The following is a 26235-nucleotide window of genomic DNA, read 5'->3' as shown; positions in this document are numbered from 1 at the left end:
ACTACCCAGGCAGGAAAAGGAATGACTATCGCTACGCAGAAGGTCAGTGGATCTCAAGTAGAAGAAGCCAATTCTCAAAAGCCATTTCCTGTCTGATTCTGCTTACACAACAGCCTCAGAGGCAGCATGGCAAAGTGGGAGAGGCTACTGTTTGCTGTGGTTAGGAATGGCACACTTATTCTAGAACCCAGATTTCCAGAGTAGTTGAGCTAGCAATAAACACAAGTGGCTAGTTACCTGAACTCACACAGCCCTGCTGGAGGGGGTCCTGCAGAGACGTCACTGAGTGAAGGACTGTGGAAGAAAAAGACACTATTACTCAGGAAACAGGGCTTAGAGCTTCTCAACTGCACAGGAGTAAGCCCAGAGGGAGGGGGCTTCCTGTGTTCAAGCTGAGGCCCAGATGTTGGAATGAGGGCTGCACAAGTCTATAAAGTGTCAGAGCCCTGGCTTCAAGGTAGCAGAAGCCTCTGCCCGTGACACTTTTTCTTTTGAAGTCACTCTGGCTAGATTTCCTTCTCAGTTCCCCAGTGGAGGTACTTGACCTTTATCTATATTTATATATAAACAACATTTTCTTAATCGGTAACTAATTTTCTGCTGCTTATATAATTAGCCAGGCTCAGCCTCTTTACTCCTGAAACCTAAGGAACCAGGTAGGGGGGTACATGCCTGTCTTTCCATCACTTGGGAGGCTGAGGCAGGAGGATTGTGGGCTCAAGGTCAGCTTTGGCTACACAGTGAGTCTGAGGCTAGTCTGGGCTACATAGTGAGTTTAAGGTCCGTCTCAGACATATAAAAAGACTTTATCTCCCCTTACCCCAATGAAAACTAACAAAAACAACACCCCGCCCCCCAAATGAAAACCAAGCCCACAGACAGAGGCTGTCCCCGCAAGGCCTTCGTAGAGGGTGGCCAGCTAGCCTCACCTGGTCCTTGTTGTTGCCCTTGCACAGGCAGAACACCTTGGCCCAGCTCTCCATTCAGCCAGAGCTGCATCCGGATGAAGGGTTCTCGGCCTTTCTGGGTCAGTTTGCTCCATGGTTTTGGCCTTGAGAGCATGTCGCTGACGCTGCCCTGGGACAGGCCCAGTACCTGGAGAAGCAAAGGACGAAAAGCAGCTGTCAGCTTCCAGAAAAGAGCATGATGCTGCAAGGTGCCCCAGAGATGTACATGTGGCCCTGGGGGCTGTGGAGGGGATGAAGCGCATGGGAGGAGTCTCTTTTCCTGAGCACAAAACCATAGCCTAGACAATTTGCAGAGATACCCTTTGCAGATTTCTGATTGGATAAAGTCCTGGCACAGGGCTCTGGACAAAAGAAATTATTATCATCACAACTTCTACTGGGAATGAGGCTTGGCACCTGCCTAGAATCCCCAGTGAGGGGCTTGGGATGTGCCTAAGCTATGCAAGGACCTGGGTTTCATTCCCAGCATGATCAAAAACAAACGAGAGAAAGTATAGTCATAGCTCTTCTTGGAAAGGGGTATGAAGGCATTGGTTTTCTCCAGGGTCTGGACCCTGCAAGCTGCAAGGTTGTCATTTTGAAAACTGAGAACAAACATTGCAGAGTATCTTGCCCTTTGCCTGGGGTTATTAGGAGAGGCTGGAATCAGAGCCCATAGGAATGGGGAGATACTGGAGGGGCATGGAAAGCAGGCTCCTGTGTTGACACAGGGCTAAAAGGGCGTTTGTAAAGGGTCCCTCTCGCTGAATGTAGCCTGCTCACAGGTTGAGAGGAAAGCTGGTGAGGACAGAGAGTCAGCGTGGGAGCGACACCGACCACTTGCATCCATACACTCAGGCTGCTGCCTCTCACATATGGCCATACATATGTATGGGCACAAACACCCCCTAGGGCGCAGATGTCGCCCAGAGATATTTAGGGGCCTCATCCCATCACTCTGCAAAGCTTTCCAGAATAAGCAGCACTCATGGGCCAAACAAATTCAACATTATTAAGTCTGCTAAATTTAAGGTGGGAGCACAAAATGTCTATTTAAATGTTCACAAATTTTATTTTTACAATGCTGAACTCGAAATTCTACAGGGACTTTCAATTCACATCCTCATGTTTATTCACCCCCATCACTTCTTGAAAAATTGGGGCAAGGAGGTCATAAACAGACCATTGAGTTCAAGGCTAACGCAGATGAGACAGAGAGGGACTGGGTGGAGAGGGACAGGTGACCGCTACTGCTGATCCACTTCCTGTGTCACCTCAGGAAGGGAGCACTCCTCTATATTCAGCAATTCATGGCTTAATCTTTAACGATACAGGTTATTGTGTTTACTTCAGACTTTACAGGCGTGGTAAATCCTGTTATCCCGAATCTGCCACCAGATAGGTCTAGAAGCTCATCCATAAATGATTACACTTTCGTGAGCCAGGGAGAGCTGATGTGACGCTATTAGTGGGTCTGTGGGGGCCTTGCAGTGTTGAGAAAGGCAAACTAGGCCTGTTACTATGGCATGTGGGAGGTACAGGTAGGATTCCCACTAGTGTGAAGCCAGCCTGAGCTATACAGGGAGTTTCAGGTAGGCAGGACTCCATAGGGAGACACTGCCTCAAAAAAACAAGAACATAAATAAACAAAAACAAGCCCATCCTAAAAAAATGAAGTGAAATAATCAAACACAAAAAGAAAAATCAAACAATCACCATGGAGCAGTTCTGTTCTATACAGTGTTTCACTCCCATGTGTGCTTTGGTTCTCAGAAGGCTGGCCACCCCCTGTGCAGTCTGATCGTCAGACCTTTGAGGTGAGGGCCACACTGGCCTGCAGAGGTGCTCCATGTTGCGTGTGTCCTGCCAGCTTGCTGCCTGCAGTCAACACTCCTGGATCTATGCTTCCTCGTGTGCTGTATGTCCAGTTTACCAGCTACCACCTAGCAGTTGACACACATGATAGCACAAAGTAGAGGACAAGCCCCAAAGCTGAGCCACAATGGGACTCAACACACAGAGCTGGGGGCTGGGACACTTGCCAGTGGCCTCTAGAATTTTGGGAGTTGGTAACATTTAATATTCCTATGATGGTTGTATTGTACAGGGTGGACACTTTGTCCCTAGGCCCAGGAAGAGATGGGAAGCCATGCCTGCCCCCAGTGGTGAAGTCCCTTACCTTCTCCCCAAAGATCCTCTGGCAAATGCCATTTTTGGCCAACTTCTCTTTGACCTGCCGAGTGAGCTCGATGGTGTCCACTTCCTGATACATGTAGACCTCATACTGCTCAGGAGTCAGCGGGGGCACGGAAGGCTTGGCCGGCTTTGCCATGGGCACAATTGGGGAAGAGGGCAGTGGGCTATTCTGGGGTGTCTCACTGCGGCTGGCTCCAGTGAGGCTCAGCTCTGAGCTCTGGGAGTATGGGGACTCAGCGTTGGGCCACTCTTTCCAGTACTCTGCTGTCGCCGAGGGTCCCTGAAGCTGGCTGCGCTCAGCCCGAGGTTGGCTGCTGCCTGTCTTTTCTTTCCCACTTGCATTTGTTTCATCGGCCTTGGTCTCTTCGGAAGTGGTAAGATTTCTTCTTTCAGGCTGTACAGGGTTCCACCAAGGATCCTTCCAGGTGCTGCCACGGACTAGCTCATTCTTCACCGGCCTCAGTACCCCCGGGGTAGCATCAGCTGATCCTGGTGGGTCCAGTGTGGGTGCATCCTGAGCCTCTTTTTTGAGGGCTGGGGCACTGGGCAAGGCTGAGGTACTGGCCTCAGGTGCTGCAGGGGTTTTCTTCAGGGAGATGGCAAGAGGGGGGTAAGTGGACACAGTAGACATGGGTGAGGCAGACAGGAGCTTGGGGTTGAGGATGGTGAGGTCGGGCTGGGACAGTGGTGCTGGCTTTAAGGCGGGGTCAAGGGCAGCCTGCTGGGCCTCCATTTCCCGGCGGGCCTGCTGTAGGATGGAGCGGATGGCATCGTCGGAGTTCCCACTGCTGGCTGTGGAAGACGCCTGGACTGGCTCAGCTGGAGGGAGCAAGCACAGGGTGAGTTACGGTAGGCGGCCCTGAGAGCTGTGCACTTGCTTCACGCTGCCTCATCAGAGCAGGGAGCACAAGGGACTGACACTGCTGCTCAGTGGCCTCTGTCACATCACACAGCAGCTGGGTTTCAGATCACGGGGAGTGATCAATGGGGATACGCCTTACTCCTACCCTGGCTTTCTTTAGTCTATTTATGTGTATGCATTTGAGCTCACATGTGCTGTGCTGGACGGTAGAAGTCAGCAGATAAATTGCCTGAGTCACTTCTCTTCTGCCATACAGGATTAAACTCCGGCTGTCAATCGGGGTGGCAAGGACCGCTGCTTGCTGAGCTGTCTGTCTGTCTGTACCTCTTCTTTGTCTCTCATGGGTGTGCATACACGTTTGCGCGCATGTGAACGTTACATGTGCTACAGAGCTCCTGTGGAGCGTACCTTGCGTTGGTCCTTGTCTCTCTAAGTTTAGGATAGTCTCTTTGTAGTTGAATTAACTAGGCTCTCTGGCCTGTGAGATCTGGAGGTCCTCCTGTTCCCATCCATATCCCTAAGGGTTACAGATCTTTCTGCTATATTGGTTGCTAATATAGGTTCTGGTGATCCAAACTCAGGTAGGTCTTCATTTCCTCACTGACCCATCTCCCTAGATCTAGTCTGGCCTTCTTTACTGGAGAATTTTAAGCTAAATACTAACTTTCATGTGCCATATACCCATCCTTGGTTTTGACAAAACTGGGAAGCATAATTTCTGTTAATGACTACCAGAGTCAGAGTCTCTGAGGGATCAAAGATAGTCTCTTCTAATGCTCAGGAGACAGAGGCAGGAGGATCATGAGTTCCAGCTACAAAGCAAAATCCTATCTCAGGTACAAAAACTAAAACAACTGCCCTGCCCCCATAAAGAGGAAAGACAAATCTAGATAGCTGTTCCTTCCGTATATCCTAATGTATGAAATCTTACTCAGCATCACTTAGAAAGAAGAGAAAAGAGAAAGAACCTAATTCCTGCTGACCAGAACACTCACAATCATTTTTATAATTAGGTCTGAAGGCAGTTCTTGAGGAAGTAGAAACCTTACCGGTTTTCTGCACTTGGAGTTCCCTCTTGGCTTGTTCTAGGATGGACTTGATGGCTTCATCAGAACCAGTCTCAGATGCTCGGATCCGGGTCGTGATGTTACCTGCAGGGAGAAGTCACAGCGATGACATCAGAGCCAGATCTCAAGTGGAAAACCAGCCGCACCAAGACATTCTGACACAGGTCCCCTAGGTGAGCTGGTGACTGACCGAAGGTGGGCATGGCCTCCCACCTGTCCCTAATTGCTGCAAATGTGATCTCACGGCATGGATGTGGGACATGTCTGGCAGGTTTCTTGCTGAACCTGTCTCAAAGTCATGGTCACTATGTTGGCAGAATAGGCTTTCTTATCATCTGAGCTAGAATATGCTCATGGGTTAGCAGAGGGGCAATCAATCATTTAGAAGAGTACAGCAAAAGGAGGGAAACTGAAAGGCAGTGCCTTTCCATGAGTCACTCAAAAGCTTTGTCGTGGGACCACATTCAGGAGCTGTACATTTATTTTTCCTAAAAATAAACACGGAAAGGTGGCAAAAGGTGAAAGGTTGAGCCTGACTCATGTGTGTGTGTGCGTGTGTGTGTGTTATTGGGGATTGATTGAATGTAGGAACTTAGGTATGCCAGGCAATCAATTACTGTATTGCTAAGCCACGCCACAGCCCCTTACTGGGGGATTCTAGGCATTGAGCCACGCCTGAGCCTCTCATTGGGGATCATAGGCAGATGCTTTACCCACTGAACGATGTCCCTGGTCCTTCACTAGGACCATTTAGATTAATGGTCTACCACTGAGACTGAGCTACGTCCCTAGCCCTAGGTGAGACCAATCCTGGATCACTCACTGGGATGCGCCAGGTGAGAAGGGAGGAGGGTGAATGTCAATCTTTTAGGGCTTATGACTACATAATGTGCTTTTTTGAAAATCACCAACAAGGATAAAAAACCATGTTGCGTTCCCTAAGGACACAAATGTATTCTTGTAGTCACATGGTGGTACTCTGCATAGTAGATACACCTTCAGAGGCTCTTAAGGTGCCAGGAATATGGGTTGGGCCCAGATCTTTGTAGCGGCCATCTAAACATAGTAATTGTTGTCTGCCTTTCTCAGTAGACATTTAATAATGAGGATACCTTGGGAAGGAGTCACTTAAAAAAGCATGGTGAAGTTGGCTCACCAATGCCTGTGGAAGGACCAGCCTTGTTTGGAATCTGTCCACATTATGGGATTTCTAAGGTATTTCAGAGTTAAAAACTTGAGGAAGCAGCAATATCTGGCTTGATACGATCACCTGATTTGTCTTGGAGCACAACTGTTCTGTCACCTGCTTCTTGGAGTCCGACCTAGGATTGACGCTTGGAGGCTGACCTTGGCTACAGCTTGTCTAGTTTTGGCAGCTCAACAGGGGGGAGGCCAGGCGCCTTTGAACCCGTGCTTTGTTTTATACTTACTAGCTGTTTTTCACACCAGGTTCCAGGCCAGACTTACAATGCACAGTTTTAACCCAAATACACAGCTAAGGACATGCTGCTTCCTAGGTTACTGACTGCAAAGAGAAACACCTGCCTGAGACATACCTTCAGACCCATTTCTTCGTTTCGGTACTTCCTGAAAGAGTCTGTTCAGGCTCTGGCCTGGATTCTCTGTTGAAAAACAAGTGCGGTAAGAACAAAACAATCAGGGGGATGGTGGCGTCGACGACATGGGCTGCGTGACATGAGAGCTGAGCCGCCTGCCTCTAAAGAAAGGGATGAAGGCTTCCTGTGCAACACGGGAGCTCCTAGGACCTTCTTACGCCCGTCTTACTGGGTCTACCGCAGGAGGAGAGCCACTGACTTGTTCAAGGCCCACAGGACTCACCACTAGGAAGGGCAACAGGAGCGAGGCGCTTGCCTGCCAGTCAAGGGTAGAACTCACATAGATCATCCAAAGACATCCGGTTTCAGTTAGCGTCACCAAGAGTGCGCTGCACTCTTGGTGGACAGTCATGCTGTCTGATCCTCATCTCCTATCTGGGTTTTAGTCTGAATTTCAGGGTGCTTCAGTCGTGGCTGAAAACAAAGTCCCTTGTGTCACTGTTCACTTAGCCCAGGGACCCAGTTCTTAAGGAGGAATTATTTACACTGTGGGAGTATCTGACTTTCTATCATTTATTCAGGGTGTGGTGGGAAGGGGAGTAAATGAAACTTTCATGTGACTTATTGAAGGCAGGCATGTTTTGTTTGTGGTACTATAAATATAAAAAAATCACTAATTGGACATAAATGATGCAAGATCTGTACTTTTCTAAGGGGAAGGAGGCAGAGGGCAGCTTTGACAGGCTCTCCACAGAGCCAGTGCCTCGTGAGCATCACAGCTGTTTGTGCTGTTGGGACAGAGTTGGATGGCACCCAAGGAGCTGCTCTTGGAAGGAAGCCAGCACCTGATGCCAAGTGGACCCAAGGATGCTAAACCTGTCAGACGACATGCATGACCTAACTTCCTCTAATTAAAGACAGAGCTCTGAAATATTGAGTTTACTGAGCACAAGGTGCTGACCACACTTTCCAAGGTCAGAGTTCCCAAAGCTAATGGTTTCTAGCTCCTGTTGGCTGACCCTTGAACTCTGGATAGGGTAGTACTGAAGAGCACTTTACCTGATGTGATGTACAAATGTTTTACCACACACACAGACACATAGACACACAGACACACACACATGCACACAGCACCGTGTCAGGCACACATGGACGTGTCTCACCTCTCTGTCTGCCTTGGATGCTTCGAAGTGCCAGGATGTTCTGCTCATCAGACAAGAACTGCTTCATTTTGTGGAATGGCTCCTTGCCACGGACAGTCAGCTTATTCCAGGGCTTCGGCCGGGCCAGAATCTCACTCACAGACCCTTGAGATAGTCCCAAGACGTAATGTCCAAAAATGCGCTGTCCAATGTTGTGCTTGATCAGTTGCTCTTTGACCTGCCGGGCGATTTCTGCTGTATCAATTTCCTCACCCTCTGAGATGCTCCCAGCACTTTCTGATTGGCTGGGAGATGGGGCCATGCCATTTACATCTGGGCTTTGTTGTAATGGACTTGGGGAAGATATGGAGTTTGTGCTGTAAGGACCTGTTGAAAAAATGGTGCTTGTGCTTCCGGCTTCCTGCATGGCCTTGGAGTAGAAGGACTGCATTAGCTGTCGCTGGAGAAGAGAGTTTAGTGCAAACTTTCCTGTAGAAGCCAGGGGTAGGCTGGGGCTGGCCAGGTTTGAGCTGAAAAAGTCTTGACTTAACCCCGCTGGTGAGAAGTGGTGTGTACCGTTAGTATTGGAAACCTGTTCCCCCGTGTTGCGGGGCAACTGAGGAGGAGGGGAGGCCGGCAAGGGTCCCGGGCGCCGACTCTCAGGCTGGTCTCTCCCTTTTCTCCTGGCTGACCCTACAAGGAAGGGCAAACAGAATGCATTATGGGGGATTCAAAAGGGAAAAAAAACCAAGACCAGAATGCAAAGTGTGCCCCACAAAAAAAGTGCAGATTTTTCTTTTCAATTTTTTTTTTTTTTTTAAACAAGGGCCAAAGTGGTGTGTTGGTTTGTTTTTCGATTGAATTTGTGAATCAGCCAAACAAGGCCCCCCAAAACAAGCCACATGCATTCGTGTTTGCACCTTTCTTGTACGTTGCAGCCGGGAGAATTCCCTTGACAAAGGTTCCGGTAACACACATGGGAAAGAGCTGACAGATCTTGGGGCTTCTAGCATTGCAGCAACCTCGAAGGGCCCTGCCTGACCAGCAAACACTGACACTTGGGGACCCATGGGGTCGCTCACACCACATGCTCCAAGGCAGATGTACCCATTGAGTCCCCTCGATCGATCGAAAGCGCGCACTTTTTAAGAACTGCAATGTCACTGGAGTCCAGATAACAGTTACACACTTTGACCAGCTGCTAAATCCAAAAGCAGTCAGTGACTCCACCATTTTAGGATGAGCAAATAAGAGGCTAAGGATAGGGAGGGGACAGTGTCCCCAAAGAAAACCTTATGGAGAAAGAGAAGTACCACTGGAGGACCGGCGACCTCTCAAAGCATACCATGGAAAGTCCCCAGAAGGAGGCCATGCTTGTTTTTACCCCTGGCCTGTTCACAGCACAACTAGGAAAAGATCAGAAAGCCAACATCCTCAGGTTGTCCCTTTTGGGACTTTTCAATAAGGTCGCTAGCTGACCTCTGTCGATCTGCTGTGGCGCACGCACATATGTATCGGTGCAGAAAAGGGTGGGGCAGAGCAGTGAGGGAGGGGACACCAAACGCTCAGGGTTAGTTCAGTGAATTCTGGTCACCCAGCGACGCTTCCATCATGCACACACAAACCCAGACGCAAGGGTCACCCTCCTTGTCCTCGACCCCTGGAAGCGAACCAAGCACAATGTGTGTGCTGCCCACCCATCCACCTACCGCTCAGGTCACTGTTGGAGATGCGCAGCGTGGCATTCTCGGACTGCAGCGAGCGGTTCTTCTCCAGGAGTAAAACCTCCAGGGGCTTGGTTGAGTCCTGCACAGGGCAGAGCAGGGATCACCATGGGGCCACCTTGAACCCATCCACTCCCCAGCTCAGCTTTCATGCATCACTGACTTGACCTCCTCAAAGGACAAAACTCAAGTTCTTTTCAAAAAGGACTTAGCTGAGATGACTTTAGACTTACAGATATCCTTTCTCCCCTTTTCCATGTATGTGTCGATATGTGTGGTATCTGTGTGTGTATATACACAGGTTGAAGCCCTAGCGTTGATCCTAGCCATCATCCTCTTACCTTATTCACTGAGGTAGGGTCTCTCAACCAAACTTGGCACTGGCTGATAGGCCAGTCTCGCTAGCAGCCTGCTTAGCAAGAGACAGTGTGCCCTGCCTCTTCCTTCCAAGGCTGGAATTATAGGTGGGCTATCACACCCCCCTCACACTTACATGGTAGGTTCTGGGGACCTCAACTCCTAACCTTGGGCACGACAAGCGCTTTAACCATTCTAGTTGACAATTATTTTCTATTGATACCTGGATGTCTTTTGGCAACAGGATAAGCTGCTGACCCTGCCAGAAAGCAATGAGGAACTTGTTTTTGTTTTAATTTTGTCCACCAAGATGATGTCAGTTCTGGATAATGGGAGTAACACTACACCCGTGATGTAGGTTTTAAACATTTTAGAAAACTTTGCTTTGGTTTTGCTTGGTTGCCTAAGTTAGCCTCAGAATACTGGGCTCAAGTGATCTTCCTGCCTCAGTCTCCCAGTATATGGGACTACAGATGCACCGTCACTTCTGACTTCATGATTTATTTAAATATATTGTGTATATGTGAAATGTGGTCTCATAGTCTAAGCTGGCCTTAGACTTGCTATGTAGCCCAGGTTAGTCCTGAACTTCAGATCTTCTAGCCTCTATTCCTGAGTGTCACTATTACAGGTATGTGCCACTACGCATGGCTGGAGATGTGAATTTTAATTGGCTGCTGGATGACAGAGTGCCACTGTCACCTGTCCCCCAAGTCAATGCCACTAAAACAGAACACAATATTTCCAGGTCAAGTGTTTTTTGATTGATCTTTAACAGAACCTTAAATATTTGCTGATGTCATTTTTGGTGCTGGATTGAATCTAAGCCCCCCAAATTATTGTTTTGTTTTGTTTTTTTGTTTGTTTGTTTGTTTTAAAGACAGGACCATATGGTGTAGTTCTGGCTGTCTTAGAACTCACGAAGATCTGCCTGACTGCCTCTGACCCCCAGGTGTTAGGTTAAAGGTGTCACAATATCCAGCCTGAAGTTCTTTTTCATCCCCAATGCTGACTGAGCAACTCAGCAAACACTAGTCTGTCTTTACTGAGATGACTTGCTTTCATTTGGTCACGTCTTGTTATGGCTTCTAAGGATGGTCTCATGGACCAAAGGCTAGCTTCAAACACACTACGCAGTCAAGGTTGACCTTGAACTTTTCCACCTGTCTCTACAAAATCTTTGGATTACAGCCCCATGCAACCATTCCAGAGTTCAAGGCCCAGCAAGGATCAATCCATCCCTTCCCCTTCTTGATTTTCTTTTTATTAGCATTTTTTTATTAATGTTCTCATGGAATATTGAAGCTGGCCTCAGGCTCCTGACTCTTGCCTTCACGTCCCAAATGCTAACCTTATAGGTGAACACTACCAGGCTCAGTTAGTGAAATGCTCTTGAGGAAGGACTTGGCGGCTATAAATGAGGCCCTCTCTTACAAATTCGGAGATGCAGATGCAGGCCTCAGGGGCCAGCAGTGACCAGCATCTGCTGCCACCACTCTGAGGGCAAAGTGAGCTAGTATACCTGTGTCCCTGCTCCCTCCGATGGTGCAAACTCCATGGACTTCAGAGTGCTGAAAAGGCAAGACACGTGGTTACTTTCAACCTTTCCTTTACTAGTGGCCTGTCAATAGTCATTAACGCTCTGGTTCTTGTTCTGCAAGCAGTGGGGGAACTGACAACTTTAACAACTTCCCTGGCAGGAACCGAATTTGATAATGCCTCTAGAAGAACCAGTCTTCAACTAGCAGTTGGTTAGCAAAAGGCTTTATCGCCTAGTATGTAAATCATTCCATATGAAGTCACACCAGGGCTGCTCAAACTCATTTTACAGTGTAATACAGACATCACAATTGTTGCAAGCTGAATGGATTTGTAAAAAAGGAAATGGAAAGTTCTATGAGGGGAGGGCAAAAGGAGAGAAATTCATCACCCATGGCCACTACTCATGTGTTCTCTGGGAACTGAGGCTTGCTTAGGAATGAGTGAAGAGACGGGAGTAGCTCAGAATCAGGAGGCAGCTCTGTGCAGCCCCAGATGTAGTGAGGGATAGAATTATTGCTTCACTGTCCTCTTAGTAAGTGATCTAGGCTGTGTCATGATCACTGGGGCTCTGGACAGTCTGTCCAGGAGCCAGAAACAGCAGGCTCACGGATCTGATGCTCTTCTGCTGTCTTGGATCTGTGCTCATGCGCAGTGTGGGAGCCAGGGGTCCATGCTGAGTCTCCTTTAGATGGCATGGGCAGTGAGGCCGGGGTCCTCACTCTGCCTCTCCAGCACTCAGATTGCAGACAGGCACAGACGGTCCTGCCTAGTATTTATGTGGGTGCCAGGGACGGCATTCAGGCTTACACAGTAGCATTGTGTAAGTGCCATCCCCAGAGTCTCCTTATGAAAAAGGGAAATGAGTGTGTGGGGCTCTGCGCAGGTGCCATGCGGATGAAGGCAGAATGGTAAGATGGCTCAGTGGGTAAAGGCACCTGTAGCCAAGCCTTGTAACATAGTTCAGCTCCCAGGACCCACATAGTAGATGAAAACTGAAAGTGTCCAGACTTCGATTCATGTGCAGCTACACTCACAATAAATAAAAAAAATTAAAGCCTATGTAGGATCAATATACAATCTGTGCAGCTGGACCGTTTCCGTTCAAGGACCACAGGCGTGTGTCATCAAGATACACGTACAAATGCAGGAAATTGTCATAAGTAATAAAAAGTATTAAAAAAACCAGTTGGGTGTGGTAATGCATTCCTTTAACTTGGGAGGCAGAGACAAATGGATCTCTGTGAGTTGCAGGCCAGTGTGACCTACAGAGTGGGTTGAATTCCATGTCACCCAAGGGGAGTAGCAGTGGAGATATGGGTATTTGGAGCCTGTAGATGCAAGAACGTGGTGACTCAGGAGTGGGCCGGATAGGCGGTTGGAAAAGAGGCGAGGGTTAGCATGCAGCTGTGATGCCCTCACCTGAAGGCACACGGGCTGGAGTCCAGATTCCCAAAGATGGGGTCTGGCCATGGGCTAGGTGGCTGGGAGGGATGAGGTAGAGCCAGGAATGACATTGTAGTGGTTTGTTTTGCTTTTTGGGACAAGATCTTAAACCATCTGCTGGTCTTGAATTCACCACGTGGCTGAATGATCCTGAGTTCTGGGATTATAGATGTGTATCAATATGCACTTGCTGTATACCGTGGTTCAAAACTAGAAGGTTCAGTTTGTTCTGTCCACTTTTGTTAAAACAGCGTGTTGTTTATGTAGCCCAGGCTGGCCTCAGACTCAAAATCCTCCGCCTCTGGTTTCTGAGAGCTGGTATTACAGGTCAGCACCACCATACGATGCACCGAGCTTATCTCTCAATTACTCACTCGTTTCTTATTTATGCACGTGTGGAGTGTGGTTACGCGTGCCATGTGACATGTATAGACAGCAGTCAGAGGACAATGAGCTTTCATCTTTCCCCTCTATAGTGAGTTCCAGTGATGGAACTCAGGTTGTCAGGCTGAGCTAGCTCACTGGCCCTTCTTTGGTTTTTGAAGGAAAAGAATGGTAAATGAAGCTATGGACAGACAAGCCAGGTAAAAATGTATGTCACTGAGCTAAAGAACTGGGGGCGGGGTGCAGAGCTTATGAGTGGGGAATGGCAATGGGGGTGGGCTTAAGGGTTTGTTCAAGGATCTGCTGATGGGGAGGGGAAGGCGAGAAAGGAGGGGCAAGGAGGAGAAAAGAGGGCAGTGGAGGGGAGGGAGAGCCTGCAGAGGGCGAGAATGTGCTGGGGATGGGGGTGGAGGGGAGCAGTGTAGGAGCCTCACCAGGAGTCTGAAGGAGGTCACAAGTAAGCAAAAGGCAGATGGGGTTTATAGAAACTAGGAGTGGTGGTGGGGGGGCTGGTTTGACTCAGGAGAGTGAGGGTGTCTGTAAAAGTAAAATCCCTTCAGGAAGGAAGGGACGCAGGCCAGGTGGAGGGATTCCTATGGATACACAAGACGGGGCCAAGATCCAGATAGGGTCTAGAATCACCTAGGAGGCTACCTCTGTCCATGTCTCTGAGGGAGTTTGCAGATGGGACTAACTGAGGTGGGAAGATCCATCATTAATGTGAGTGCTGGGGACCTAAACTGAGTAAGAAGTAGGTGAGCTGAGCACCAGCATCCATGGCTCTCTGCTCCCGAGCTGTGGATGCCATGTAACAGCCGCCTCATGCTCCCGTCACCACGCCTTCCCTAACATGATGCACTGTACCCTCAAGTTAAGGTCAAGATAAACCTCCCTCTCTTTCTTCCTTTGCTTTAGTAAGGGATTTTCTCATAGCACCAGTAGAAGGAACAGAAGGATTCCAGGTAAAATGAAAGGAATAAGGCATCTTCATGGTACAGCTGGGGTGGGGGATGGGAGAGGTCAAGAAGGGCTCCGAGTGGCACCACATTGACTATAAATCCTGGTGTAAAGACATGGGATAGCGTGTGCACTGCACATGGGGCTACAGGACAGGGCCAGTGAGCTGGGACTTCCATGAACTAAGGGATAGAGGGACAGGACAGGGTTTGAGAGCTCAGTCCCAGAAGGAGGAATCAGAGGTAGAAGGGCTTTCAAATGCAGGCTTCTGTACTGAGGATGGCGGGCTTCTGGCATGGAATGGCATCTGGAGGAAGACCTTTACCTGAGCTTTCAATGGGAAAAGGTTTTCTTCCTCTACTCTGTTTCTGCTTGGGGGATTTACACTTGAGAAACAAACTCAGAGGGTACAATTGCTCTAAGAGCAGCATTTACTCTGATCCCATGCATGCTGGAATACTTTAAACACAGTCTCGTAAAGTCCAAAGAAGGCTGGGATGACACTCAGTGGGTAGCCTGCTTTCTTGGCATTCATAAGGCTTTGGGTGAATGGCTAGTCAGCGCCAGCACAGCACAAACAAGTGTGGTGGTGCAGGTCTGAAATCCCAGCACTAGGGAGGTGGAGGCAAGAAGATCAGAAATTCAAGATCATCCTTGGCTATATATGGAGTTTCAGGCCAGTCTAGGCTACATGAGACCCAATCACAAAGCCACTTAGCCAACCAGCCAACCAACCGAGCAGCCAGCCAGACAAAAAGGAAGAGACCGTAAGTGACTTGAGTGAGAACAGTCAAAGTGCTGGTGTCCCACTTTGCACCAGTTAGCAGACAGGCAGTCTTAGAAGGCCCCATGCTCCGCCATACTCACGTCAACTCTTTCTTCACATCTTCATAGTCAGCCTGGCCTTTGAGTTTTTCTTCCAGTTGCTGAAAGCAGAGGGTTTTTAATTAGAAGCCATGTCTTGAAGGAGGTTGTCAAATTTCCCTGACGACGATCTCTATAAGCAACCGTGCATCCAGGGAGTCAACAATGTGGGAGTCAACTTTTCCTTTCTATGACCTGGTGTGAGTGTACATATGTGTATGTGTGTGCATGGGAACACAACTAGAGGTTTTAGTATAAAACTCAGTGAGAGTAGAAGGGGAAAGCTTCACAAAGGTAGAAAAACCCCACTGTGTATAAAATGCCAGTAAATGGAAGCGCAGCCTGGGTCCTAACACTTCAAAGGTGTCATGTGGTTTTTGAACAAATGTGTTTGACTGCCTGGAGAGCACAGGTAAAACTGCAATTCTGGTGGAAGCAGCCCGCAGCTATTCAGAGGAAGGTAAACAAGCATCAAGAAGCAAGCATGGTCACTGGGAGACGTAGACATTAGGGCTTAGGGAGTAGGGCCAGTTCCCTTGTGTGGCTCTCTGAAGGCCGCTTCAGTCTGGTGAGAATGACTCTGCCTGACAGTGTCAGGCCCAACTGCCCTCTGTGGCACTGCAGTATATTTCTAGGGTGATGATAAGCCTAAGTGTTCCAGAATATTCTGTAAACTTGCAGGATACATCCATGACTCTATGGCTATCTTTACACTGACGGTTTTCCTGGGGTTGTGTGGGAAGTCTCAGGTGCTTCCTTCCAAGACCTGTTTTTGTGTTTGAGGCCTTTGGGCCTCCAGGTGAACCTCGAGTCTGCAGGGGTCTGGTGAGTCAGCATCCAAGGTGGGGCTGAACAACTTTCAGGGTCTCAGCAGCTAGCACCTTACTATAGACATATGGAGCCACTAGGTGTCTCTTCAGGTCCTAGTTAGGACCAATGGAGAACATTCTAGAACCCGAAGAGAAAAGGCTTAATTGCTTGGTCCCTCAGCCTCCAAACTCCTCTGTATCAGGACCTACCCAGAGGTGCAAGCAGACAGTTGTTTTCTCTCATCCACTCAGCTTGTTTTCTTCCATTGCCTCTGCTGACAAATTTCTTGTGTATTTCAAGTGCAGAAAATTGCTCCACCTCGTTCCCTTTTAAATATCTCTTGCTAACTTTATAAATTATAATGGTTTTCTCAGGGATAATCAAATGGAGGGTGGTAGGCACTCATTTTCCCATAAAAGACTCTCAGAAGGTGTTCAGAAAGAAGTGATTATTCCATTCCTTTCCCTACAGTCACATAGCAGGAGGCACTGACGTACCGCCCACCCTTGCAAAGTATTATCTGCAGTGTTTTGAGGAGGCCAGATGTGAACACACATGTCAGGTCACCTCCAGAGAATGGCAGAAAGTAGGGGGGAAGGCAGAGGGAGGGGCTGAGATGGAATGTGTTAGCCTAAGACAGCCAACCAGCATGAGCTCAGGCCTGTTTCTTATAAGCCAGACATCTTTGGGACAATTAGGATATTTCTGCTCTGCCAAATGAGAGCAGCAGCAGGGGGCTAAAGCTGTTTCCTGAGGGAAGAATGGGAAGAATCAGTGGGAGACACCGCTAGGCCTCCCAAGCCCGAGATTCCTGTTACCGCCAAGTGTATGCACTTGGTCTTACCCTGTGATGGGACCGATAAAGAGAGGCCTGGAAAAATAGCTCAGTTGGCAGAGTGCTTGCTCAGACTTGGGCTCCAAATTCTGCAGCATACAAGCCACTCATGGCTCTACACACCTGTAATCCCAGGCAGAGACAGGGGTACAAGTTCAAGTGCCTTCTCAGTCACATAACTAGTTTGAGGCTAGTGTGGGCTACATGAGATGCTTTTTTAAAAAAAAAGTCGTCACCATCAGAGTCTTGTTTTATTTTATTTACTATTATTGTTGGGTTTGTGTATTTGTATGTATGTGGGCCCATGTGCCATGGTGCTTATGTGGAGATCAAAGGACAATGTTTGTGGAGTCTATTCTTTTCTTCTATCTTTATAGGGGTCCTGGGAATTGAACTTAGGTTGCCAGATTTGTGTGCCAAGTACCTTCACCCACTGAGCCCTGTCAGCAGCCTGGAAGCTGTATATTTTATTTATTCATCAATGAAAATATTTACTATCGCTATTATAAGTGGACGTACATGTGCACACCATTGTGTGCATGGTCAGAGTATGATGTTTGTGGAGTTGGTTCTTTGACCTTTGTGTGGATTCTGGTGACTGAACTTGGGTCGCCAGGTTTCCTTTATCCCCCCGGCCACCTGGGCAGTGTGTGTGAGGTATGGCAGTGCTCAGCAAGAACTGAACAACTTCCACTGACGCTTCATGTTCTAACTGGACAGTTTCACAGTGAAGACCCTACCAGTTCTTTTGTAAACTGCAGTGACATATTTCATCCTGGGGAGACTGAGTGCTAGGAGCTTGGCAAGGGGGCGCTCAACAAAGCTTATCCCCACTTTAGCATACCTTTGGTCTGGTCCTAACCCCAATGCAGTCTTCTTAGATAGGAATGGCTCTGGTTGCTCCACGAAACTGGATCTAACACATGCTGTTTGGCAGGGACTCTCTGCTGAGCCACCTCGCTGGCCAATGATAGTATCCTTATAAATTGAGTGCCTAATTAATCTTAGCTCAGCTCTCTTTGTTTTGAAACAGGGTCTCATGTAGCTCAGGCTGGCCTTGAACTTGCTTTATGCCCAAGGAAGACCTTGACTTTCTGATCCTCCCACTTCTCTCCCCAGAGTGCTGACATTGTAGGTTTACACCAGTTTATGCAGTGCAGGGGCTGGAACCCAGGGGCTTGTGCATGCAACTCAACAGCCTAGACTGAGACTTGCTAGCCTTGCTCATAAACACTCATTTTTAATTGACGGTACTAGTGACACTTCCCATGCCACAGTGAGGACAGTGCTGGTGACTGGCTAATTGCACTGCTTCTCCATAAAGAGTGCTCTGACAAAGCCATGAACAGTTATCAAAAATAGCTGCCTGTCAGGCCAGTTCATTAATTATGAACTCAGAATCATCCGGCACAACGGCAGTGCTGCCGAGCGCTTGTCAGACCCGGCAGGAAGAAACGGTTCTCACTCACACGCTGGTTTCCACACCTGTTAAAGGTGAGAAGACATGGATGGTGACGAGCTAACTGTGACGTCTGTATGAAAGAGTAGCACGCTGGCCAAGAGAAACTAGTAAATATGAGAGCTCATGGTGGAGGAGGGATGGGACAGTTTCAACATGCTGGGGCACAAGAAGCACTTTATGAGTTGCCTGGGATGTCCAATTACAGACAGTACCTGTAAGAAGTGTTGGTTAATGAAACAAAAACAAAACAAAAGCAGCAATCGTGTTAGGATTCAAGCTTCTGCCTATGGGCTGGGGATGCAGCTTCGTCGGTAGTGCTTGCAAAGCATTTGTGAAGCTCTGGGCTCATTCCCAGCACCACAGCATCACTTAAGCAGGGCATAGTACAGTACACCTGTCATTTTAGCATTCTAGAGGTAGTAGACGTTCAAGGTCATAATTGAGTACAGAATGAGTTTGAGACCAGCCTTGGATATATGGACCCTGTTTTGACCATGAAACCAACTTCGTAAGACTTGCTCTCTCAAAGTGACTGTTATCAGAGCTGCTTCCAGGCTTTACCCTGATTCCAGTTCCTTAGTACATATTGTGTAATCACTAACCCCCAACCCCCAAAGCTGAAAAAATAAGGTTCAAGCAGGGGAAAAAAAAAAAAAAAAAAAAAAGCTAGCTAACAGCAACAATAAACAGGTAAAGGGGGAGGGGCAGTGGGAAGGAAGAAAAACCAGAAAGAAAAATCTCACAGTCCTAGCATTTGGGAGGTTGTGGCAGGAATTCAAGGCTAGCCTTGACTACACAGTGAATTCCAGGCCAAGGTGGTACTGAGACCCCGTTTAAAAACCGAAGGAGGAAGAAGGGAAGAAAGGCCCAGTAGTGTGAAGGCCCAGGCTGTCATTTGTAAGTGTGGTGTTAGAGGAACTGTGACTAAGGCCCGAGTTCCTCACTATAGAAGCATCAGGTGACAAGTTGAGAAGGTGACAAACCTTATTCATCTTATTCATAAAGCATCTCCCCAATAATTGTGTCTACATTTAGTTTAAATCAGAGGCTATAAATTATGCACATTAAAAAAAGAAGCCATGGCTGAACAGAGTGGCACAGACCTACCCCCAGCACTCAGGAGGCAGAAGTAGGTACTCATCTGTGAGTTCAAGGCCAGCCTAGTGTACTGAGCACTCTAGGCTGGCCAAGGTTATTTAGTGAAATCTGCCTTAAATACACACTCAGTGCTCCAAACTCAAAAAACAGATCCTGAGAAGATACCTCATTCAATCAACCTTACCCCTGTAAGGCGAGGGGTAGGAGGTATAGCAGGGAGATCTGCCCTTCTGGTGGCCTCTGAGACCTTCTGGGTATGGCCTTGATATGTACGGGAGCCATCTTTACTTTTAGCAACAAGGGGTTAAGATAATTAAAATCAGAAGTCTCATTACTAGAGGATATGTTTTGATTATTAGATCAGATGAAGGGAAGGGAAGCATGATTTTGGAAAGGAGCATCGCCGGATTGTTTCATTAACTGTGCAGTATTAAAGAATTCCCCCAAGACACGATAAGAACATTAATTTGTGCAACTCTGTTTCATTGTGTGTGTGTGTGTGTGAAGGCAAACATTTGAGCCTTAACTGATTTAGAAGAAATTGCTCTGTATGAGAATTGGAGAGCTGACAGCCTGCAGCTTGCTGGGGAGCCATGGGCAGGATGCGTTTGAGTCAAGTCCTTATTGGGAGAGAGGAGACCCAGAAAAACAATTGAATGATGATGTCATCCAGGGCAGAGAAGTCAAACCTGAGTCTCATGCCAGCCAGGCAAGCTGAGAGGAGGAAATGTTGGGCTATGAGCCATCTACCCGAGCCCAGGGCCTCTTCCTCAGGACACCTGGGCAAGGCACTTTCGGAGCAAGAGAAAGATAGCTCTGCCACAGAAGCCAAGGAGAAACTAGCCTGGCAGAGCTGTGGTACTGCTGGCACCAGCCACACACTCACAGCCAAACTGGGTTCTGGGCTAAACTTGGTCATGTATCAGAAAGAGAGAAAAAACACTGAAAGAAAAAGGACTGGGGAAATGGTGAACTGCTTGCAGGGTAAGCCTGAGAAGCCGAGTCCTACCCCAGAAACCACATAGGAGCTGGGCATGCGGCATACTTTTTAATCCTAGTGCAAGAGGTAGAAACAGGCAGATACATGGGACTTGCTGGCCAGCCAGCTATGCCTTCTCTTTGTGTCCCAGGTCCCAGGAAAGCCTTTTTGTCTTAAAACAAAAGGTGGAATTTGCTAGGTAGCCCAGGTTAGCATAGAACTCACAGGTTATTTTCTCTTGCTCTTGTCTTCAAGAGCTGGGATTGGAGGCATGCACCATCATGCTATCTAGAATCACCTCATGAAAGAAAAAAAACCTGTCCTTCCATCCTTCCTTCCTTCATTGTGAGACCAGGTCTCACTGTAACAGTCAAAGGTGGCTTGGAATTTCTAGGCTTTCTGATTCTCCTGCCACCTCAGCTTCCCCAATAGCTAGGAGTACAGACAGATTCTCTCTCTCTCTCTCTCTGTCTGTGTGTGTGTGTGTGTGTGTGTGTGTGTGTGTGTGTGTGTGTGTGTGCGTGCATTCATGCACAGATGGAGAAAGGACGACATTGGTTGCCCTGCTCTTCATTCTCTGCTGTATATTTGAGTCTCTCACTGAAGCCAAAGCCAGAAAGTCTTAGCAATCCCCACCAATGGGGTTATAGACATGTGCCTAACCGTGCCAGGGCTTTACACAGGTGCTGGGGACTTGAACGTAGGTCTTCATGCTTATATAACAAGTGCTCTTCACCCCTGGGCCATCTCAACCTAGCCTCTTCCGTTTTTCAGTGAGCTAGATTTGCTTCATTTACTGAACTCACCCAACTCATGCATGAACAAGGAGACACCCGGAGGGGCAGGCCAGCCTTGGCTGAAAATCCCAGGGGAAGAACAGGAGGCCCTCCAGCCTGGCCAGAGCCTAGATGGTGCTGGTCTCGCCTTCTTGTCTGCCAAACATACCTCCCAGGAGTCCCTCCTGGCCCTGACACCTAGCAATCTAGGGTTCCAGATGTGTCTTTAAATTGCACTTGATTTGACTGGTACTTTGAAGTGTAATTACTATTATTTAGTATATGTAAAATCTTCTTGGCTCTGCATTAGGGACATGGTCTTATAAACAGACTTAGAAGCCAGTGTCTGCTCAATTGCCTTGAATTCCAATTGGGACAGGAGGGACAGCATATGGTTCTGAGGGTTGAGGCAACATTGAGTTCCAGGCCACCAGGCTTTAGTACACACTGACAAAGAGTGACTGTCAGTTTATGGGGGCTCAATAGGTTTTCCATAGATCTCCAGGCTCCCATGTAGTTTTAGAGAGGCCAGAGTTCTGTGAATTGGGTGCCTGCACAGGAGATAGTTGGGACACTCAGCAGGGCTCTGTTAAGGCATCTGTCAAGTACCAGGGACTTCTTTGCTGTGAGGGAGTGGTGCATCCCAATGAAATGGCAGGAGCAGCAGTGGGTGTCAGACTCAGTTTCTCTGTTCCAGGGATCCAGAACTGCATAGGCTCAAGCTTGCAAGCTTACTGTCGAGGGCCAGTACGTTCATGAAAGCTCATTCACGCTTGCTAACCCCACCTTACCCATGCTCTCGTCCCCCTCCACGCCCTTACTTTGAGTGTGCTATTCTTGGCGTTCAGCTGCTGCTCCAGCTGTGAGATCTGGCTGGCGGAATTCTCACGCAGCTTGGTGAGGCTGGCCTGGAGTCGCTGCACATCTTCCACCAGCTGGGCAATCTCCCGCTCTTTGGCAGCCAACTCTACTTCCAGGCTGGATCGGGTCAGCACCTCTATGGCCTGCTCCTGGGAAGGACAAAGCAATGACGAGACAGCACTGGCTCTGGGGAAGGGGGCTTGGGGACCTGTCCATCTGCAACTGAAGCACAAGCCACACATATAGGAGGGTACAATCAGCAGGAGTAAGGGGTGGCCATGACTTCCTGCCTTTGCATGGCTGTGACCTGGATCTGTTACTTGGGCAAATATTTCTTAGAATCTACCTTGTACTAGGCATGTGGCAACTTAGAAAAAGCTTGTCTTTTACAGGCTCAGTATAATGGGGCTGGGTGAGTTAGATACACCTTTGAAATACTCCAGCTTGTAACATGTGAGGTGGTATCAAGGACTACACAACACTGAAACAGGGAGGGCATGAGAGTCAAAGTCAGAAAGACTGTTTACTCAGTGCCAGAGTCTTACCATGTAAGCCTAGGCCAGCCTGGAACTCATAGGAATCCATCTCTCCCTGCCAGCAAAGAGCTGGGAGTAGGGATATGCATTGAAAGGCTCTTTAAAGTAGATTGGTCCAAGAAAGTCTCACTGAGGTAGGGACATGTGAGCAGGGACCTGAAGGGTATGAGGTGATGTTTTAATGAGGCTGGCTTTGAATTCCTAATCATCCTGCATTTACTTCTCCAGTGCTGGGGCTCAGGGCGTTCACCACCACTCTGGACTAGCCCAGAGTTTAAAGATGAGGAATATACACATCAGTGGTTCCTCTGCTTAGAAATGCTTCTGATAAGGAAATGAATGGTTTCTTTTATTCATTAATCTCCTGCCCGCCATGCTTTTGTGTGGTATATAGGTCAGAGCACAAGCTGGAGGACTGAGATCTCAGACTGTTAGGCTTGGCAGCAACTGCTGAGCCATGGCTCCAGCCTGAGTACTGATGTTAAAAATGTCTTCAGAGGCTACAGAAATGATTTGGTGGTTAAGGGCACTTGGCTGCTTGGCCAGAGGACTCAGGTTCTTTTCCCAGCAACCACTTAGAGGGTTTCAACTGTATTTAAATCCAATCCAGGGCAGGTAGTGCCCTCTTCTGGCCCTTCATGAGCACTGCCTGCACATGATGCACAGACATATATGCAAATGCTGTGTGAAACACGGAAGCCAGAAAAGCATTTAAAGACAAGCAAAGCCCAGCCTGTAACTTGGTTTCCCAGACTCAAACCGTGTTTCCACGGAGTTGTAAAGAAAATCCTAGGGCCGTGGGTGGTGGTACACACACATGATCTCAGTCCTTGGAAGGCTGATGCAGGAGGATGGAGAGTTTACCAGCCTGGGATACATAGTGATCCCCATACCCAAACACCAAACAAAAATATTTTTAAAGGTAGTTATGGCTCTGGATAATTCTGGAAGCTTTTCTGCAGAGTGGAGACATTTGGATATGACTGGTATGGATGGGGACTGGAGTGGAGCTTCCACAGCATGAAACAGTTGTCCCCCAACCCCGAAACACACGGAGGTAGAGGACAAAGCATTTCCTAGATTCTTGTCTAGTCTATGCCCAAGATGCTTGTCATAGCACACATGGGACATGTGGGGACAGCCAGTTACTGAGGGAAGTGACTTTCTGTCATTTCCTGTTCTGGTTCCTTAATTTGTATGATGTTCTATTTCCTCCCTCTGGTGCTGAACTCCTAGGTATCCCCTACTGCCTGTCCCCGGTTATGGTCTACCCATACTGTCCTGTCCAGCACATACCCAAGGATGCCCGTCTCCAGTGAGCTGGTGCCTATGAGGCAAACCCAGGAATGGCAGATAGGTGGAAGAAACTCTAGAACCAAGTGACAGCCTGGGGATTTCTTACTGTCTTAAAAAGTACCAGTTTACAATGGAATGAAAACTTTAAAACACAAAGGTTCCACAATAGGATTTGTAAAGTCTAGCTGTGGAGCAGGGAAGGGGGGTATATAAGAGAGATGATCCAAGGGATTAGGTATGTGGTATACACCCACAGTCCCAGCATTCCAGAACTGGAGGCAGGAGGATTACGAGTTCAAAGCTATCCTTAGCTACATAATGAGTTGGAGGCTAAGCCTGGGCTGTCTTATGAGATAGATGAATAGACTGATATACAGACAGACAGATAGACAGAGTGGCCTTCAGAGAGGTCAGAGGTCAGCCTGGTGGCATGTGCAGTATGAGTCATGTATTCTAATGGGTCTGATCCATCCCATTCTGGAAGATGCCAACTGTAAACATTGTTTCAAGGGTTCTTTGACAGAGTCTATAAAACCAGCCAAAAGGTGACCTAGGCCTAACAATGGGTCAGATCAAGTAGATCAAGCCCAAGCTAAGGAATAGGGGACGGTGGTTCAAACAGTCTATGTACACAGAGCAGTTCTTGGTGGATCTGGGGTGTATCACCAGACCCTTGGGTACTTGAGCCACAAATTCCTCATTCAAGCTGACCTGAAAACATACTACTAAAGTCAAATGAGATATGATCATATTCCCAAGACAACCTGTTCTTTGGCCCATAACTGTCTCCCATACTGGACACTCCCTCCTCTTGGCCCCATAGTGGGATACAATGAAATGAAAGAATGGAGAAAGGCTAGGGGCTGAGGTGGATGGAAAGGCTTGAGTCTGGGCAAGGACCCAGGAGACTGCCATTTTAGAGGCTAAGGATGAGAAAGATATAGGTACACTGGGGAAAGGAAAGCACCAGCAGAGGGAAGAAGAGGGTAGGTCCAGACTAGCCCTTCTGTTTCTCTACCAGGAGAGGCATGGGGTCAGCCTCTTTCATGCTGTCTCCTCTTGGAGAGCAAGGCCAGCTGGGTAATCAGTGGTGTTGGCCTCACAGATGGCCTTGCCTCCCAATATTGTAGTTCCTATAGGTTGAAGTGTGGCCAGGTGTACTGCAGCTGACCCTCGAACCAGTATTTGTCAGTAGACACTTCGCAGGGGCTCTTCGGCACATCCTGTCTCGCTCAGTGTACATGAAGGAGTGGCAGGTTGATGGGTTGGAGGGAAAGGTGCCTGTGTACTGCTTGGCATTTATGTGGGTGCCTCATGCTCATGTGACGAGCTCTTAATATTAGCCCCTCCCATGCCCTCCAGTCTTGTAGAATCATGGTTCTGAGAGACACTCAGTACGTCAGCTCTGGCTTTGCCACAGCTATGGATTCTATGCTTTCCCAGTTGAGTTCTGCCACACAAACCCAACAGACCTTATTTTCCTGCTGGCTCTATGCCTGTGGTAGCCTCCATGGGAAGGCACAGATAGGGAAGTCCCTGCTTGCTGTGGCTGAGAGACTGAAGCCAGGGACTTGCTGCATTTAGCCCATGATGAAGTGTGGAAGCCACTCCTGGCCCCACAACTGACTGGACCTGCAAAAACATTCATTTCCTTCCAGAATGTTTGGGTTTGCTGTGGCCCAGTAAGGTGCCAGGATTCTCTGTAATCCAAACATTTAGCTTAGAAGCCCTATTAGACATGTTAGGATGAATGGCTTCCTCCTGACCAAGGGCGGCCACAGAAGCTGGGAAGCTGCTGGCCCTGGCTCCAGGGCTTGCCTCTGCCCTGGTGCTGTCCCCAGGGTATCTACATTTGAGTAAAGAAGAATAAAGGACATATTTCAGAGAAAAACAAGTTACTGCGTCCCTCAAGTGTGAAAGAACTAACGGTCTCTGACACGAGAACCCTCTGCCCCACTCTGAAATGCTCAGACAGGGTCTTATTGTCCTGCCAATCCTCCTGCCTCAGATCCCTGAGTTCTCGTGTTCATGTTCTCTCTCTCTCTGCCCCCTTCCCTCTCCCTCTCTCCTTCAAGATTAGGTTTCATATAGCTTAGGTTGGTCTTGAACTTTCTCTGTAGCTGCAAACAACTTTGAATGAAGGCCAATGAGTTCCTGTTTCTGCTGGGACTATATGTGTTTGACACTAAGCCCAGATACAGCCTCCTTTCACAGATAAACGAACGGAGAGCCAGGAAGATAGGTCTCTTTGAGAATGCAGAGCTGAGGTCTGAACTAAGAGTCTTAGCTAGTGTGTTTCTCTGTCACCAGTGCTAGCTACCCAAGGTCGCTGAAGGCACCTGGAATCTGTTCATTCAGGGCCACTTTGACTAAACCTTGCTGTTAACTCGAGGAAAGTCATGTGGGATGAGGCATGTTACTGCACACTTTGAATCCCAGGACTCAGGAGGCTGAGGCAGAAGGATCACCAATTAGAGGTTAGCTTGAACTATTGTACTGAGGCTTTGTCTAAAAAAAAAAAATAAAGAGAGAAAGAAGGCA

The 26235-nt window shown here is 48.2% G+C and overlaps 1 protein-coding gene across 30 annotated transcripts in view; it reads right to left on the bottom strand.

Annotated features, from left to right (window-relative positions):
- Positions 1 to 26235, bottom strand: part of Cux1 (cut-like homeobox 1) — a 318820-nt gene that overhangs the window by 57496 nt on the left and 235089 nt on the right. For 5 of the 30 annotated variants that reach the window (XM_087577560.1, XM_087577562.1, XM_087577567.1 and 2 more), the window contains 10 exons: positions 21823 to 22011; positions 15045 to 15103; positions 11374 to 11422; positions 9480 to 9576; positions 7792 to 8463; positions 6629 to 6694; positions 5055 to 5156; positions 3127 to 3962; positions 930 to 1095; positions 238 to 294 (listed from right to left, as the gene is read on the bottom strand). In XM_087577560.1, the coding sequence (XP_087433686.1) occupies positions 238 to 294; positions 930 to 1095; positions 3127 to 3962; positions 5055 to 5156; positions 6629 to 6694; positions 7792 to 8463; positions 9480 to 9576; positions 11374 to 11422; positions 15045 to 15103; positions 21823 to 22011 (2293 nt within the window). 30 annotated transcript variants of the gene reach the window in all.

The sequence above is a fragment of the Rattus norvegicus genome, chromosome 12, assembly GCF_021556685.1.
Source record: "Rattus norvegicus strain SHRSP/BbbUtx chromosome 12, alternate assembly SHRSP_T2T, whole genome shotgun sequence".
In the NCBI taxonomy this organism is placed as follows: Eukaryota; Metazoa; Chordata; class Mammalia; order Rodentia; family Muridae; genus Rattus; species Rattus norvegicus.
Note: the sequence above shows the minus strand (reverse complement) of the source record. Positions and strands in the feature narration are given on the sequence as shown.